Source organism: Rissa tridactyla, chromosome Z (genome assembly GCF_028500815.1).
Source record: "Rissa tridactyla isolate bRisTri1 chromosome Z, bRisTri1.patW.cur.20221130, whole genome shotgun sequence".
Lineage (NCBI taxonomy): Eukaryota > Metazoa > Chordata > Aves > Charadriiformes > Laridae > Rissa > Rissa tridactyla.
Window position 1 is genome coordinate 82,968,325 of NC_071497.1, and position 18,443 is coordinate 82,986,767.

General features: G+C 44.6%; 2 protein-coding genes across 5 annotated transcripts in view; one reads left to right on the plus strand and one right to left on the minus strand.

Moving 5' to 3' along the window:
• Positions 1–422: 422 nt before the first annotated feature.
• EPG5 (ectopic P-granules 5 autophagy tethering factor) overlaps positions 423–18,443 on the minus strand; it is a 71,648-nt gene continuing 53,627 nt past the window's right edge. Inside the window, exons 40-43 of one of the 4 annotated variants that reach the window (XM_054185056.1) lie at positions 18,150–18,369; positions 16,388–16,603; positions 15,516–15,630; positions 423–14,244 (exon numbers count right to left, since the gene is read on the minus strand). In XM_054185056.1, the coding sequence (XP_054041031.1) occupies positions 14,062–14,244; positions 15,516–15,630; positions 16,388–16,603; positions 18,150–18,369 (734 nt within the window). In that variant the 3' untranslated portion in view covers positions 423–14,061. Of the gene's footprint in view, positions 14,245–15,515; positions 15,631–16,387; positions 16,604–16,632; positions 17,054–18,149; positions 18,370–18,443 lie in introns of those variants that run through there. The other 3 variants (XM_054185054.1, XM_054185053.1, XM_054185055.1) reach the window with 3 other exon arrangements.
• On the plus strand, positions 642–9,738 carry SIGLEC15 (sialic acid binding Ig like lectin 15). Its single transcript, XM_054185058.1, has 5 exons — positions 642–693; positions 3,411–3,794; positions 6,947–7,306; positions 8,341–8,371; positions 9,642–9,738. The coding sequence occupies exons 1-5, from the start codon at positions 642–644 to the stop codon at positions 9,736–9,738; spliced, it is 924 nt and encodes a 307-aa protein (XP_054041033.1).

Genomic DNA, 18,443 nt, shown 5'->3' on the forward strand with positions numbered 1-18,443 from the left:
AGTGCTCAGCTTATTTCAAACACAGGCTAACAGTTAACAACAAGGAGGAGAACAACTCGCGACTCATCAGGGACAGGGAGACCGGAGAGAGCAGGGTACCAGGGGACATCAGAGCACTCTTCCACCACTGAACCTTGGCACAAGTGCTCAGATGATTTCAAAAGCAGAGGGGTTTGGGTTGTTAGGTTTTTTTACACCTAGGCATGACAACAACCAGTGAGCATGAGGGGTAAAGCACAGCTGGCTTGCAGGCTCCAGGTTCAGGAGGAGGAACTGCCTCAAGCCACCTCCTTTGGCAGATTGCAAGACCTTCCTCAGGAGCACTTGCAAACCATCCCCTTTTGCCCCATCACAGGCATGGAGTGGGTGTCCACAGCCCCAACCCGTGGTCCCCTTCCTTTAGATGGAAAAGGGTAATGCTCTGATTCCCTCTGTTGCATTTTTCACATGACTGACCACAAAACTATTAATATCTGAATCCAGAGCTGGTTCAGCCAGACAACTCATTCCCTCCAAGGAGAGGAAAACCACAACTTCTTCCGTCCCTGGAAAAACCTTTTGTGACTGCAAGACCAGCAGCTCAGATGTAGTAAGGACAGTTCTGGTTTGCTGATACACCTCAGTGGAGAACGTCAACCAGCATGAGAGAGCTCGGCTTGTTTCTTCTGTGCCTCCTTCGCATCTCCAGGAAGGGTGAGTTCTGAGCTTGCTGCGAAACCTTGTCTGACCAGGGCTTTTCCTCTCACTCTAGTCGAAGTGCCAGGGAAAATGCTTGGCACAATGAACTCTCCAAGAATTGCACTACCCATCGCAATGCTTAAAAGGATCATGAAATTCCAGGTGCATGTGGTAATACTGGAAAAAACTCACAGGCTTGACTCTGCAATTGTCAGAAGTCTTTGGTATAGTGTTTTTTGCATTTTTTGCCTTTTTAACTTGTGCAGGGAGTTATTCTTCATCTAACCTTTCCCCTGCATTGTCAGTTGGATGTAGCATGTCCATCACCACCCAGAAGTGCTCTTTCATGTTCCTGGGGGTTATTACGCAACGGATGCAATTTACTCCAGTTCCACTGAGCACTTAAGCTCATGTTTAACTTCAAGTATGCACTTAAGTCCTGTTAAACTCAATGGATTTGTTTAGATATACTATCAAATAGTGTTTGCTAGAGCAAGGCTAGTGTCTGTGGTGGCCTCCAGCTTTTGATCTTGTTATTGTGTTCATGACCTCAAATCACTTCCACTGACAACGAGCAGATACACGGACCTGACAGCTCCTTTCAGGAGTTACCTGGTGTAAGGTGTGTAGGCTATTTGCCTACGACCTTCAATCCCATGAACAAATGAAGGCTGGATATTAGCAAGAGGAAGCCATGGAAGATGTCCCATGCTGAAGCTTTAAGGTTAAATTATACACAAGATGCTGACAACTCCCTCCACTCATAACCAAGGCAAACTGTGTTTCCACAGAAATGGGTGGAGCTGATGACATTAGAAGTACTTATTTTTAACATTACTTCTCATGTGGAAGGCAAGAGGATGTTTATGTGCTAAAAAGAATGTTCTTTGCTTAAGATTTTTTAAAAAAGGGCAAACCAAAAAGGTAGCGGTAAAAGCAAATCATGTACTCAGAAGCACATGATCGGCAGCTCTCCAAAAGTAAGGGTCACGGCAGTGACATGCTGCCAAATAACACAGAATAAACTAGAAAGCAATAGCATTTCCTGTTTTCACTGATAGGTGTTTGCGCTCACAGTCCATGAGCTTGCTGGAGCTCGCGTGACCATGTAGCCTTGTACATGAGATTACCTGGGCTGCAAAACGTACTCATCTAGTTATAATGAATGACAAGGCAGCCCGACTCCAGATCTCAGTTATCAAAATACTGGCTTGGCCCTGATTCCACATAAATAACTGAACAGCAGAGAACCGGTCCCATGTTGGCCTTTCTCCATTGTGCAGCACACAATAGATTAATACAAGCTGCACTGCCACTGCGGTATTTGCCAAATATTATGGAGAATAGATATAAGAACAAGCAAAAAATCTTATCTTAGAGTTTACTCGATTAACCTGACAGCTGAATGCCCACAGATCGCAGCGAAGACAGACAGACCAGGGAGGGGTGGCAATTACCCACAGGATGCCTTTACATTTTTTGCAGTTATTCTTAGCTATTGAGGGGAAAGCTCCTGATTTAATGAAGCCATCAAGTGAGTTTTATAAGACAGGAATCTATCCACAGATGTTCCTGAAGCCACAATCTGCTGCTACAGCTGTACAATTAGCAAGATAGTAGATAGATACACGTATCTATATGGAAAGCACTGCCTACAGGTGCTGTTTGTTGATGCTGTTGGTTCCTGGGGAAGAGACATGGATGAGACATTGAGTCTCCCTTATAGACTTCAGAGATGCGGAGTGCCCAGTTAGGTGAAGGCTGTTTTCATCATCAGACAGAAACAATCAGACTGGGTCTGGTGGCGACAAGGTTCACTCCCCCTAGACTATGCTAGGATTTACTGTGACTAAATTTGGCCAGGAGAAAAAAAATCCCAACCATTTGTGACATCTCAGCTGGAAAACTCAGAATTTCCCCTGCCGTGACAGCAGGACAAGGCCTGTCTGGGAAGATACCAGCAGCTAGAGTCCACGCAGTGAAAGCCTGCTCTGCTGACGGGGAGATGTTCTCCCCACTGTCAAGGGCATCCTCCTTCCAATACAGGGAACTTGCCTCTTCTTACCAGCCCGTGTAAGATGAGTATCTCCAAGTCTTTATTCAGATGCTGTCACAGCTTAGGAGTAAGATGCTCCTTTTGTGATGATAGCAGCATTGAGCACTGGAAACATCAGCTGTTGCTACCTTCCCCAGGGGTAATGCCACCACCAAAGGATTTGTGGAACAAATACTGCAACGCAGGAGCGTGTGTGCCCGTGCACTCAAAGACGGGGCTGCTGCACTCACTGCACTTCAGTGCCTAAAGGCACCAGATCTCTGAACACGTGCAAAACTTCTCTTTTTAGATATTTTATTTTTGAAAACAAAAAGTAAAAAGAGGCTTGTTCCTACAAGCACACAAATGTCTGTTAACTACAAAAGACTGTTACACAGCTTAAGCTGCTATTGTCCTCTGGACAAACAGGAGGCCTGCTTAAGCATTAAGTCACTTGTAACATGAGCTAGTCAGTCCCCATAGCTCTGCTGCAGACTGATACCAAATCCAGCCACCGAAACTGGTCTGCATAACCACCCACGAGTCCTCAGCAAGAACACCAAGCAGCGCAGGGCTCACCACAGGAACAGACCACCCATTTTCTGAGCAACAAGAGAGCAGATGCAGGAAGAATGCCCAGTTTCCCTCTTAAACACTCCAGATAAATCAGTCTTGATCATCTCTTTTTTGCTTCTAGGTGTGCAGTCCAACAGCTGGTCTGTTCATGTCCCATCTGATGTTACGGGTGAACTTGGGAAGATGGCGATCCTGCCCTGTACTTTCACACACCCCTACAAAACGTTTGACCGGACCCTCACTGCCATTTGGAGGATCAAGGAACCTTACAACGGCACGATCGTTTTCAAGTGCATTAGTCAGAGTGCCAGTGAGCTCTGTAAGACTGCCATCAGCTACAAGAACAAATACAAACTGCTTGGCAACCCCCGGCACAAGGACCTTTCCATCAGGATTGACAATCTGACCTGGAGTGACAGCGAGAGATACTTCTGCCGGGTGGAGTTGTCCGGAGATATCCACGACAAGTATGAAAGCAGGAATGGGATAAAGCTGCATTTGATTGGTAAGAGGGCATGAGAGTGCCAAAGGAGGCAAAGCCACCCTGAAGCGAGAGCCATAAGATGTGGAAACTAGTGAGGTGGTAACAGAAGTTGACCTAAGATGGTCTTCCAAAGGGTTGGCTTTTCCGGCTCTGGGGTTAATTTATAACATTTGGTCAGGGAATACTCATTGCCTTCTGCAGTCTTTCAGTATGAGGTGATGTGTACAATGCAGGGAAGAGAACAGGAGCAAAACCGGTAAGGAAATAGCCAGGCTCTGGCTGCTGGGGTAAGAGACAGCCAAGTCCTGGGCATTCATGCCCATGGCAGGGGGCTTGAACTAGAACACCTTTAAAGGTCCCTTCCAACCCAAACCATTCTATAATTCTATGATCCCACTTTGCCCCTGCAGCACAGGATCTGTGCAGGCAGCAGAGAAGCAAGCAGGGGGTCAGCTGCCCATGGGATGAGGTAAAAGAGGTCCTTGTTATCAGGATTTAAACTGGAGACCCTGGCTGCTGAGTGTGCGTTAGCGAATGCAAGGACAAACAAGCCTGGATGGTCACAGGGGCCTGGGAAGACAAGATACCCAGCATTCATGTGCCATAGGTCCAAACTCCTCTGGAGAAGGAAAAGTTTAGTACAAACAGCCTGAAAACCATCTCTGATTAACAAATGTCCAATTTGGGTAGCTGGCAGTGTCTATTAACACCTAAAACTACACCCAGATTAGAGGATTAGAGGACACAAGGGGGAGTTTCATGTCCTCTTGAAGGTTCTTACTATCTCCAGCTTAGGCTGAAACACTGTTTTGAATCCTGAGCAAGAAAAAAAGCCCTGAGCTCTTACCCATACCTGGCTGAAAGCATCTTCAGCTGCCATGGTCACACTTAGCTAAGCACACCCAATCCTGTCCCTCTGGACAGCACATAGTCCCAGGTTCCTCCAGTTTTAGCCAGAGGATCACTTAGAAACCACATGGGCAAGAGCCACAAGACAAAGCGTCTTTGAGGCAACACTAGACAACAGTCACACAAGGTGAGAAGTCCAGCCAGTGGGTGGCCATTGCATGGAAGTGACACTTGGATCCCCAAATGAGCCTGGGACCCCTTGTGATAGCTGTTGGACGGACATACGCAGCGCACTGCTCCTTCCTGCGGAGCCTGTAGACTAAATAGACACAGGGAAGGAGAGAAATGCAGAAAGGCGAACCACACTGCAGCCAAATCTGAGTCTCAAAGTCAGACACTGCCCATCAGCTCCCACTGAAGCCCACATGCTGTTCATAGTACGGAAACCCAACACAAGAGCCCACCGCTGCAGTGGGGCTGGTTTGCTCCGTCAGGTGAATTATATAGCTGAAAAACACCTCCTTTTAGAGCTGCTCATCACAGCAGAGACACAGCACAGGTGAATCTCCATTACCGACCACACAGCCCTGGCTGTGCCCCTCCATGCCCAGGGTTCCCACACTGCCTGTGCCAAATGCACCCCCGGGCTGCGACGTGCTTTGTTCACACCCAGCATTCAGTTATAAGGAGACCTCGTTCAGGAAAGTGCTAATCCCACCTCCCCGGGTGTGCTCACAGATCGAGGGAGCACGAGGAGACCCAAGTGGCTTTGGGAACAGATTCAGACCTTGCTCAGGAGTGTAGAAGTGCTGCGTGTTGGACGATTTTGCTGGTGAAGTGATACTGCCTTACGCCTGCTGTGCACCGCCGGCATCCGGATGGGACCTGAGGATGAGCTCAGTTACTTCTTGGGAAGTTCTGCGTAGTCAAGGCTCTCCTTCACTTGGAGCAGCTCCTAAACACCCACACACAGAGCATGACCAGGGCAGGATGGCAGCAAAATCTGTCTCTCACGGGCTGCCTGGATTTTAACATCAGAGGAATGATAACGTAAGCAGAAAAGGCACCCAGGCTGCACCCCACTTTGGGAGTGGGCCCCCGCAGTATGAATGGGAAGAGTTAAATAATGCTTAAAAGGCTAATTTAAACACCAAAACACACAGACATGTGACAAATAACACAGCCAGCTTTCTCACAGATCAGTCCTCCAGCCTCAGACCCCTCCTGCATTACATAGCCAAGGGGCAAGACGTGCTGTAGGCAGTTGCAAGCTATGCATTTGCTGTCCAGCCTGACAAAAAGGTGAGGTAAATATTGAACTCCTGCTTTTCCTCCGTGAAGACATTCATTTAGTTCCCTTCAAGTTTTCACAATGCTTTTAGGAACCAAATGCAAGAAATGGGCCAACAGGTCCAACAGGAAAGGATCAAAGGGTAAGACAAGCTTGGTCATATCAGCTACGGTTCCTTAGCAGACTAGACCAAAGATGACATGTTCAACAGCATCTGTCTTAACATTTTGCATCCCCCAAACGATCTTTACCACTGTTCATTCGGTCACACAATCGCATGTGCTACAAACATAGGATACAAAATTAGTGGCCTTATCTTGGGATCGCTGTGATACCCCAAAGCAACCAGGAACCTACAAGAGCTGTTGGATGGTCACTACGGGGTTGGAGGAAAACATCAAAAATAGGTTGTATCAAAAAATGGAAATGTTCCCTTTCAATAATTTGCCAAACCTGGCAAGTTTCAGGCACCAAGCAATGGACTTGCACAAACAGATCCCTCTATGTGTGCTCTGGAGGTCAGAGACCAAGGGAACAACCATGAGACACTTACAGGAGAGCACCATGGTTGCCTTGTCCTGGACCACGTGCAGATGCAGGCAGTCCAAAAAGGTCACCAACTGCAGTTATGCCTGTATCACAGATAGAACCGGGCTGTGATTCACGGTGCAACTGCAGAAAGCAACACATCTTCATGGATTATTGCCCTACTACAGTACAGGGCCTCTGCCTTCTGCCACCACAGGTCACAGCAACTCAAAAAACTGTATAAGGCTTTACAGGGATAAAACACAAATAGAGTACACATTCTTGCATGCAGGCTTTGCTGGGCAAATCCCTTTGTCCCTCTATCCAATACAGGCAGGGTGGGGAAATCTAGGGAAAGACAGTGCTGAGAAAAACAAGGGAGGTTTGATCCCAACGTGATATAACACACTGAGGGTCCAAGACCAAGAGCTCATTCCAGGGGTTTTGCATTAGACCTGCCTTTGAAACCTGATGCGCTTTACCTCCCCTGTGGTGGTTTCTGCAGCTGCCCCCAGGATCATCAACATCACCGTCAGCTCCAACGGGGATCGCACCTTCCAGGCACGCTGCACCGCCGAGGGGGAGCCAGTGCCTGCTCTGACCTGGACTGGACCACCCTACAGCAACCTGACCTCCATCACCAGCCTGAATCACCGCATCACCAAGGAGCTCCGGTACCTGACCCACGATGGAAAATACACCTGTACTGCTGTCAACAGCCACGGGAGAGCAGAGGGGGCTGTGTACTTCTATAAATTCAAAGCATCCAACAGCTCCTTCTTCCTGATCCTGATCTTTGTGCCACTGGGAATTAAAGTGCTCATTTTGCTGGTGATACTGGGCTTCACCGTTTTCTCAAGAGGAGGTACGTATCGCTGTTTCCCTCGGTAGTCTTCCGCCACCAGACCGGTAACCAGCGACTGAATGAGGCAGATAAAGTCAGGCAGGAGGATTTGGTTGTGTTTTGTTTTCTTCTTAAATGATTATATGATTTTCCACCCTGGGAGAAGGACATTTCTAATGGAAAAATTTAAGAACAAGTCAGAGGAACCTCCTGGCTCACTGCTCGCAGCCTGCAGACAGGAGGTCTCCTTCAGGAAGGGACCTTTGAAATGACAGAGGGAACAGGAGTTTCCCTGTGCCGAGGAGAAAGGTTAATAAACTAACAGATGGGCAACTAGCAGAGAACCTGTTGCCTGCACAACCAGATTTCTAATTATTTTTTTTCTTGAAACAGACTAATTACTACCTCTTCCCCTGTAGCCTGTGGGTAGGATTTATCTTTGCTGCACCCCACGCAACAGTTTAATCTCCTGTGGTGGGCATCCTCATTTTACAGACCACCCCTCTCTGTCCCCTGGGCCTCGCTACCCAAGTACTTCCCCACCGTTGGTGAAATCCCACCTCCCAGACACAGCAAGCCCAGGAGAGCAGGGAAATCCCAGCTCATAGGAGATGAGAATCAGCTCATGGACTAAGGGATGAGACCTCCCCAAGAAGCCTGGAGGCCACTGGCCCCCAGCCCACCACCCTGCTGTGCAATGGCACGGGGAGGAAGGGAGAGGAGGGACTCCAGGCTCTGCCTCTCAGGCTGGACGAGATGTCACATCACCATGACTCATCTGTAGACAGTCTGATGTCAACATCTTGCAAAAGCCACCGCTTGCCTCAAACTGTAGAAATTGTAAGACAAATCAGAAACGCTTTGCTCCTTATAATCCAGTGCCCAATTCCCACCATCTTGAAGAGGATGACATGTGTGACAAAAGGTCTTCTCCACATTCACTGGGGTCTCACCACCACCCTCCAGTGCAGCCTCCTGACAGCTCTAGGTCAGTCCTGGCTCTGCAGCTCACTGCAACCACATTGCTAACCCATGTCCTCCTTCCCACTTCACAGGTCCCTCCTCTGCCCCATCCAGCCTGGCCCGGTAAGGACGTCCTGCCTTCTACTCATGTTATGCAGCAGGAGGGTGGAGATGGCTAAGGAGAGAAACGCAACATGTCCTTGGTCTTGGCAACAACCTTCTGGCCTGAGAGCAGGCTCCTGGAACAAGGACAGGGTTGGGCTGATCGCCAGGCGAGCTGGTGTGAGGGACCAAGGCTTGGGCACTGCTGGGAGGAGGCTCTGGCTTTGGTAGGGCTGAGAAGAGACCCCACTGATGCGAGGACATGGGTTTAGGGCAGCAGGTTAGAGAGACCGTGGCACATGGATGCTGTAGCAGTAAGGCGCTAGCAGAAGTTTAGGTGGGCCATAGGCCCAGAGTGTGGTAGGAAGCCATATTAAGCTATCAAAAGAACCCCTCACTCAAGGGACAGATGAGGGGAACAGGCTGGGATGGCATCTGCAGTAGGCTGATGAATGATGAACGAGAGAGCGAAACTGTGCAACAGAAACCTTCCCCCCTCTCTGCGCCCCAGTCTCTAATGGAGCAGAAAAAGGGCTCAGATTAAAGCTGATGAGCTCTGCTGAGTCTAGAACATACAGAGATGCCAAACAGCCCACCTCAGAGCCAGCTCAGGTGTGGCAGGGCCCAATCCTCTGTCTAGCATCCATACCATGCTCCCACAGCACCCACGGCGTTTACCATTATCCAGCACAAGACTGTTCTTAGACACCCCTGACAGCTGCGGTGGCCAAGCTAGGAAGGGATGGGGAAAAAAACCCCACCACCTTACCCCACCTACCCAAGAAAGATGGCCATTTCAGCACGACAGTGAAGCGTACAGCATTAGGACACAGACAAGCAACAGGGAATTTAATCCTACAGTTAAATTTGTAATAATTACTTGCAAAAGCATAGTTTAGCTGATTTAAGTGTCCAAACGATACTGCACCCTTGATTGTATTTGCACAGATACATGCATAGATAGATGAAGCTTAAAACCCAAGATCCTCCACACTCTACGTAAGACAATCCTTCGCAGGAGAGGTTTGCTCAATCTCCTGAGGCTTTGAGGAGCAGGACAGTAGTAGGAGTTAATGCTAATGGTGCAGGAGATCATTCTGGATGCTTTAAGATGTAAAACATTAGTATTTAAGCATCTGAGTTGCATCTACCTGCTGCAGAGGGCAGGATCCATATCAAACAGTATTGCAGACACTTACTCCTACACTCCTTAGCTATTAGCTGAAGCCACCTGGGAAGTCTACAGCAGCCAGAAATGTGTCTTCACCATATTCACTTCTTCCCCTGCCAGGCCACAGCTGCAAGACTCCACCTATGAGAACTTTGACCGCAGACTTGGCGGCAGCCAGACTTTGCCGACAGAAAGAACAGCGTCGAGACGCAGCTGAGGACCTGGGCAATCTCATCCGCACCCGCTTGCACCGTTCGAATTCCTGCCTGCTCTGTACAAGCGTGCCTTTCACAGCGAACGTAAGACTGACGTTGACTGATGTGCAGAAGGTCAAACAGACCTTGCAGGTGCATGTTTTCCATCTCTGATGCTGCTTACAAGAAGGAGAAGCCTTTAAAAGGAAGACAGAAGAACGAAAAAAAGAAAACAAAGAGGGATGGACCTCGAAGAGCAGAAGAGGATCTATGTAAGACATCAGTTCTAACCAACCTGTGTGTTTCTAGCCCGTATCAGACAGTCTTTAGCAAGCAGATAACTACCATTTTCTCACATCTTTTTGCTTTGGCATTTTTCAAACGTTACTTCAAAAAGCAGTTTCCACCGCTCCACTTGTCAAACCACATACAGCTTCCTAGAGCCAGCAAGTGAAGTATTTTCATGTTTCAAATACCAGCTGTAAAAAAAAAATGCTACTGGAATTTCTGCTGGGATTTACCATTATTATTATCATCATCATCACTATCATCATCATCATTATTCCTTAACTTCCAGAAGAGTTTATTTAAGACCTTAAAGAAAATCTTAATTTTTAAGAGGAGTCCAAGCGAAAAAGAGGTTTTCTGAAAGCTGGTAGAGCTGAAAGACAGACGTGCAAAGGGTGGTCTGTATTGTAACTCTATTGCAGCTCCTAGTGCTCACATGCACAGACAAGCAGATTCTCAGAGCTTTGTGATAAATATGCTGTGAAAATATTTCAATAAACTAAACTGGGTTTTCTTAAAAAAAAAAAAGGAAAATTATTTCTAAAAAGTCTTCATCTCTGTGTTACACAAAAGTTCTTTTAAGGCTTGACTTCATCTCTTAAATTCTTCTGAGATGAAGTCAGCATTACAAAGTCACTGGCCACCCACAGACATGTCTATAACCCGACTGTGAACATGCTCCAATAACAAGGGAACAGACCCAGCTGATGGCACCGGATGATGCAAGTCAACTCGGAGTCTTGGTCAGGCAAAGGTCCAGGAGAGGGCTGTCAAGAGCAACGAGTTGGCATAGAGGAGGAGGAGGAGAAAAAATGGAAAAAGGAGTGACAACAACCTACTTTCAGGTTTGTATCACTGAATTCAATGCTCTGTGCAATCATTCCAGTGGAGCTGCTTCAAAACTCTTCTCCTAATGATCCTGCTTCTGGTAGCAACCACCACTGGCCGGGAGCCTGAGCTGCTACTGAATTACCATCAAGCCTGTGGTTCTGCTTGCAAGCTCATCCCCAGCCTGGGAATTATTATTTTAAAGTTGACTTCTTCATAACAACTGCACTGGGAAAGTGAAGTGCAACTTTATATGGTGTTGCCAGAATAACAAGGAAAAAAAAGAAAGAAAAAATTCTCCAACTAAACCGCACTAATTGTCCAAAACGCACACTTCTTATTAAGTAGCTGACATTCCAATTTCATCTCTTGCTACTGCAATCTACAATGCTGAAAACAACACAAATCTCAGTTTTCCTTCTGAGATTGCCTGGTCATATTTATGTGAACAAGACCATTGCAGTTTAGGGTAGGAGGGAGGGTGGAAGATGCTGGGAACATGAAAGTCTTTCCATAAAAACTAGAAGAAACAAAAGCCCATCTGTTGGTCAGCATTTAAAGAGTAAGAGCCCAAGCTCTGGATTTCACATTTGTGACAGAGAACTGCCAGAGGACCTCTTAGTTCATAAAACTGCTCCCCTGCATTTGAGGAAAGCACAGGTTCAGACTTCTACCCCTACGATGCCCTCCAAGAAGCCAGAAGATTGGTTTGTGGGTGACGCATACAGCAAAAGCAGCAGCTCATGGTCAATCCTCCCTACTTCTTAGGGCCTACCATAGCATTATTCAGAAAGTACTTTAACCATGATAAAAAAAAAATAATTTTCATCACAATTAGACCAAGAAAAGGGAAAAAAAAGTCAACAGCATCATTTCTATTACATTTTAAGCAGTAAGTTGTTAAATAAGCTGTTTCAATGGTCAAGACAAATGGACAGGATGGTGTCAATGGTGATAGCACTGACCCCAGCCTGGTCCAGCCCTGCCCACCAGGAAAGCTCTCGGGAGAAACGACATACCACCAGCACTGGAGGCAAAATTTTCCCCTACTTCCCTCCACACCACCAGTTTTCCCATCATTTTGGAGAAATATCAAATTCCACAGTCTGACTCAGTTGTGACTGATGAAAGAACAGAACCAGTACATCACCCTACGGTCACATTACCACAGAGGTTTGGGGGATTTTGCCAGGACAGAGAAGCATTATTTCTGCTATTACATATAGATCAACTTTCTCCTGGGCTCTGGGCACAAAAAACAGGCTGTTGTATCACAGGTATGTTAAATTCACGATGCAAAGGAGAAGAGTCTCTAGACCTGCATCAACTGAGCAACTGCATGGCATTCCCTCATCATACTTTCATCTCCAAGAACAGTCATGTACTACCTGATGTGGACACTTCCAGCAAGTTGAAAATACGATGGTGTTTGTGACAAATTACTTGATTTTTCATTTTTATTTTGCGTGGTCCTTGCAGACATAGTATGTTATAAATACAATTGTAAGAACTCAACAGCTGAAACGATATCTCATTTTAAAGGTGCACATCAAACACACATATTTCTGGCTTCTTCACATTTTTATGCAACTGCTCAACAACACTGAATCTACTAAAAACAGTGCTTTTAAGTCTTTGCGGGGGAAGGGTGGTGGGGGGGGGTGGGGAGGAGAGGCAGCAGAATGTATTCTTCCAGGCGTGAATTTTCCAAAACAGTCTGTTAAAAAATATGCTGCATCAATATCTGGTTAATATACAGAGGGATGTCCATATGTGTACATATATATATGTATATGTATTTATAGGCTTACAGATAGAGCAAAGAACTCTAAGACCACGTTAAGATGAAGGTGATCTAATGAGCCAGCTGGCATAGTTAGCAGAATCTGTTGAGAAGAAAAAAAGGTGATTTGTTCTCCAGCACCGGAACCACTTCAAAGCATTATTGACCAGACAGTAGGTAGCACATTTCCTTCCCCTAGTGACCAGAACTGATGTTTTAACATGTAATCACGTTCCAAACACAAAGGCACAATTAATGGAGGATGAGAAGAAGCGATCACTGTTCCTTCACAGAGGTGCACAGATTGGGACTGCAGGACCTTGGGCCACCTCAGACAGCTCAGTGATAAAAGGGACATCAGACAAGCAACTGGGGAAACTCACTTTCTGCTTTCCCTGAACAAAAGTGCATCTTATAATCAGACAAGGCAACAAAAACAGTGATCATTCAGTTGAAATAACAGATTTACAGGCTCATGGTTCATGTTTTGGCAACAGAATTTTAACAAGCGATCACCAAATTTAATACAAGAAAAATACCTGTTCACAGTGTCATCTAAAATACTGTCACATCATGCCTAGCTAGGCAGAAAAGAATAAACTTAAATGTTGGGTGTCTATTTGTTAAGTCAGTATTTCCTAAACAACCAGGACTTTCAGAATTAAGGAATCCTTTCTAACATGAACATAACTGACTGCTCCCCTCCCAGACACTGGGCATCCAGAAAATCCATCTCTGGATTTAAATCGCCTGACCTAAAAAGAACTTGGCTAGAAGTTACTTGCATTTAATCAAGCAATACAGATGCAGAGTCATTAATATTTAGAAAATAGGAAATAACAAAGTTCTTTAGTTCAATTTTTACTTTGCTTTTACAGAAGCGGGAAAAGATTGTAGGCATGCCTTTCAACTACAGTGTTCTGTGAGACAGAAAAAAAAAAAGTCAAAATTTTAAATAGTATCTTTCCAAGTACAAGGATTTCACAAGTCTCCAGACACACACTCACACAAGATTCAGGGACATCACAGTTAAGAAAGTCAAAAGCTCTTTTATACACAATCCCCTACTCACTCTGAACTGGCCTGAGCAATGACACGTTGGAAAACAAAAAAGGCACAAAGCAAAAACTTAACATGCTACAGTGTAAGCTTTGCTGTCTAATGATTTGTACATCTGTTCTCAGGTATCCCCCTCTCAGATGTGCACCATACACAGGAAGATATTCAAGTGCTTTCAGTCAACAAAAAATAAGCAATTCCAGAGGCCTACAAATCAAAAGAAAAGAAAAAAAAAAACTCAAAGAGGTGAAAACTTGCCAGTGTGCGATCCCCATTCACATTTCTGACTTAAAGTGGAACTCTGAAAGGTAAAAGTTACTTGTGCAATAACAACATTAAGTGTAAACCACAGCAATCAACCTTGCATGATTCTGAAAGCTCAGAGCTGCTACCGTATGCTGTCCAAATAATGCACTTCTGGGTACAGAGTGTTAATAAGGAGAGCCAAGAGATTATTGCCATCTCGAAGACAATGTTCTGGATGCTTGATGAACTGAGAAGCCTGGGAGAGCTGCTCTTGATAATCCATATATTGTTTGTTTGATGCCATAGATTCAAGAGCATTCAGTGCCTATAGATATAAGGGAAAATTCTGTTAGCTGCGCGTGCCTCTGTCCATAACAAACCAGTTCATGAGCCACCACATGCACAATTCCAATAGAAGATCCTTATCTACCAGAGAATCTGCAGTATTCAGAACAAAACATTTGTAAAATACAATCACATAACAGTGTTTCACGTCAACTCATATTTTTCAAGCTGTTCTCTCCCCGAGATCAACAGAACTGTTCTATCAAGGCTCACTAGGAGTCTGTAACCCAAATATTGTCAAATATTTACTTCATAGACTCAAGATGTGGCTTCAAGGAAATTACGCCGAATGACAAACTGCAACACACTTAACTATTATTTTGAGGTTGATCCTATGAACATCTTGACTTTCATAAAAGTATTATTTTATTCCCATTAGTAATATTACAGAGACAACATCAAGCCAGAAAATATACGTGAAAGAGTCTATGCTGGTAGTACCAGCCAGGGCAAATGCTGCAATTAGTCTGATAAAGTTTCATTTACTCCTTAGAGAAGAGAAACAGGTTGTACCAAGTAAGTTACTTTGCTTTGGTTTCTAATCAACTCCTCCTTCCTCTTCTCATGCGCTTACTGAAATAATAATAATGGTCAGTGCACATGCTAAAGAAGGAATGTTTATAGTCATAGGGCTTTTAAGCCCTGATCTTGCATAAACAAATGTTAGTATGAATGTAGCCCTGCTTTATCACTGAAAAGCAGCGCAATCACAGCAGAACTGTTTCTTCCTGTTTGTTTTAAGCTCTTTCTACCTGATATGTTCCAAACTTTCTGAATTCAGAGTTTACAGGCATAAGTTCATCTTTTCAGTGTTTAAGATTAGAAACAGATGCCTTCATATTAATACAGAACGCTGTATAGACAAGTTTTACCTAGGATCACTTTAGGTTAGCGCTCAGACGCACAGTCCTGCTACCAGAGCTCAGCAAAATCACATCATCACCTGGCCTTGTCTCTGGCAAATCCCAAGACGCTTTTTTGATGCAAAATAGCAGACAAGTTTGTGATATACTCCCCTCCCCGAGAAGGCAAATGAGAGCAACAAGCTATTTCTGAAATTCAGAATTTAGAGCCAGATGTCAAGCAGTAGCAAGAAACAGACAGAGGACACAGCGCCAAATAAAATCAAGAAGCTGAGAGCAGGATTTAGCTTGAAGAAATGCCTGCAGTGACTCTTACAAGCTTCACCCCACAAGCTGAGCAAGCACGCAAAGAGGGCGCATCACGAAGCCAGCAACTGGCACACACTACCTGCTGGGCCTTCTGCGACAGCTTCGGCTCTGACCCTGCTTTCAGGCGGACCTGGTTCTCTGCAGGAATCTGCACCAAGAGGAAGGCAGACAAGCTGCGGGCAACCACCCGAAACCTTGCACAGCAACAAGGACAGAGAGAGAAGGTGGTATCAAATTCGCAAGTCCTCAACAGCAGATAAACTAGAAATTCTAACCTATGAAATATCTCTTCCATGAGGAACACAGTAAAGGCTTTAGAGGACCTTTTTCAATGCATTAGAAGAAAATAAATCACTTTCTCATAAATATAATAGGATATCATACATACTAGAGGATAATATAATACCATACATATGAAATGTTACATCTGTTCCAAGCTTAGATGAAGCCTTGAGGTCACATCTGAAATATTGCTTCATTTCACAGCCTCTGAAACATCCTTATCATCAAAATCAAAGGATGAGTTGAACAAAAGGTAAGATTTCAGAGCAATTTCAACAGAATTGCATCCCAGAAGGTCTTTATAAACACAAAATTATGTTTAGGTACTGTGTTGAATTAGCGTTCCACAAACATTTACGTATTTTTTTCTGGGCGTTCTTTCTACAGTGAACTTGATTTTAATACCTAACAACCAAACTTGGTCTCTCTCTTTAGAGGGGAACGTGAATACCAATGAAGCACATACTTCTTTTAACATTTCCAACACCTCAAGGTTAAGATGGAAGAGGCAACAAACACGTGATGACGCAAAATTCTTGTGACGTCAACAAGAACAGTCTTCTACAGACCAGGTGAAAGTATCTTCCTCTCATGAACAGTCTCCCTATGAACTTCACTGGAGGTGAACTTTAAGCCAGAATCACAATTTACCGCACCTTCAACACTTACCTGGGTGACAAAGGAGACCTCCTGCCTAGCCCAATAGCACCAAGTATTCCAGAACTCAGTCTCTCCTCAGCCAGCTGACTTTGCCTGCCCTGGATTGACAGCAGCGTCTGAATGACAGATTCAATCAGAATGGTGTCATCTTGCTCGAGCTGAATCAAGGATAATTGCATGGCTTTGTGCCACCAAAGAAACAGCTTTGCCTCTTCCTTTGCTGAGCTTTAGGTAACATTTAAAAAATAAAATAAAACAAAATACAAATTTTAAAAAAGTGGTCAGATGCATAGGTTAAGAAGTCTGTATTTCTCCCCGTTAGGCTCACCAAGAATTCAGGTGGTTAATTAATGACAGACAATCTTACTATATCAGGACAGCATAAGTATGCTACCCCACCAGTTATTATACCGCTGTAACTGCTGTTGTTATGGACTTGATGCAAACAGCGGCTAGCAGGTGTTAAGGGCCTGTAAGAGGACAGAAAGCAATGCCTGCTGTTAAGCTTTACCACTGAAAATAAATGATACTGCAGCCATTAAACTTGTCTAAGACTTGGTATAAAAGGAATGAAGCTGTATCTCTACTTTTTTTTTTTTCTTTACTTACCAATAAAACACTTTAGGAAGCACTAGGTATCGTTTCCACAACAATTTAGACTTTTAATATGATCTTCTAGAAAAGGAAACACTGAAGTTTTTTGTTGAGCAAAGCACAAAGTGAAGTTCCCCCTATGATATTTTTAACCTTTCCCCAAACAGTTTGCAGTTTAAGTTAACAAGTTCAGATTTTCCACATGAAGCATCAGCACGAGTTTCCTGCATCAGACTATCCTCAGATTACTCCGCCCAGTCATTTCCCATCCCAGGCACCCTCAGCTTTGATGTTTAACACAAGGTTTAATCTGTTGTATATGGTGGCTTCGCTGTCGCCTTTACACTTTGGTGTGATCAAATTCCATGTAACCATAGTAATGATTAGTAATAGTAATACATCGTAATCAATTACTATGGCACCTATAACAATTCAAATTGTTCAAATTCATATTCTTCAAATTTCAAGAAACAGTGTGAATGTACATTTTCCTAAAACGTTCTTTCACAGAAAATAGGAACATTATCAACATGGAAAAATATTCACGTTTGCTAAATTCTGGCAATTTCAGCAGCAACTGTATATACAGTTGTGACGTACTTTAAGTATGTATTACCCTTTTAACCCGAAAAGCTATCCATCCTTTCTCCCCAGAACCCTGTTATCCAATTAAGTTGTTTCACAGCGATACAAGCCCCTAACTCTGTGTGCCCCATCACATTCACTCGGTTCAAATTTGGTTCAGAGCTGCTGACAGTCGCCGTTGAGCAGCTTTGAACACCAGCTCTCAGTATCAAACAATATTTAGCACATAACTCATCCCACCTAGTGGAAGTTCTGGGAAGTGTAATCCACGGTGATTGAGGGTTTGCTTTAAGTAATTTTAATTGAGCGCAAAGCCAGACATTGAAATCAAGCTTCTCTGACTGAAAACTGTCCAAAACTGCACCAGAAGTGTTCAAGTACATAACATTTTGTCTGCTATGTATCCAAAACAACTATTAGTGTTGGCACTGGGGCTGGGAATACTCCGTAATAGTGGATATGGAAGGTTTGGCCATTTCATCCAGCAGCCTGGTGAATTAACCTCATTAACCTGGCCACTCAATTATACCAGCCATACAACTACAGCCTTATTTAAAAGTCGAGGCAGATTCAGAAGCCTTGAGTTTCATACCTTGGGTACACTTGCTCCAGCCATTTGCCGATGGTTAGCAAAATTTTCATTTCATTATTAAAAGTTTGGTCAGTGTTTAGGCATTGCAGCAGGTAGACATAGAGCGTCAAGTAGCTTCCTAAAGACAGACACTCCTGCAGGAATTCTTCCATGGTTAGCTCAGGAACTTGCAGGGAGGCGAGTATTGGGCCCCAGCCTAAATCCTGGTGGTGAGGACAGTCTATAAAGAAAACAAAAGGACAGAACAAAGGGCATGTGAGTAAGCAGCACTTGGTAAAACATGAGAACTGGAAT

Coding starts and splice junctions, on each gene's coding strand:
- SIGLEC15 (XM_054185058.1), top strand. CDS start 642: ATGAGAGAGCTCGGCTTGTTTCTTCTGTGCCTCCTTCGCATCTCCAGG. Junction 3,795..6,946: donor GATAAAGCTGCATTTGATTG/GTAAGAGGGCAT, acceptor TGGTTTCTGCAG/CTGCCCCCAGGATCATCAAC. Junction 7,307..8,340: donor CACCGTTTTCTCAAGAGGAG/GTACGTATCGCT, acceptor CCCACTTCACAG/GTCCCTCCTCTGCCCCATCC.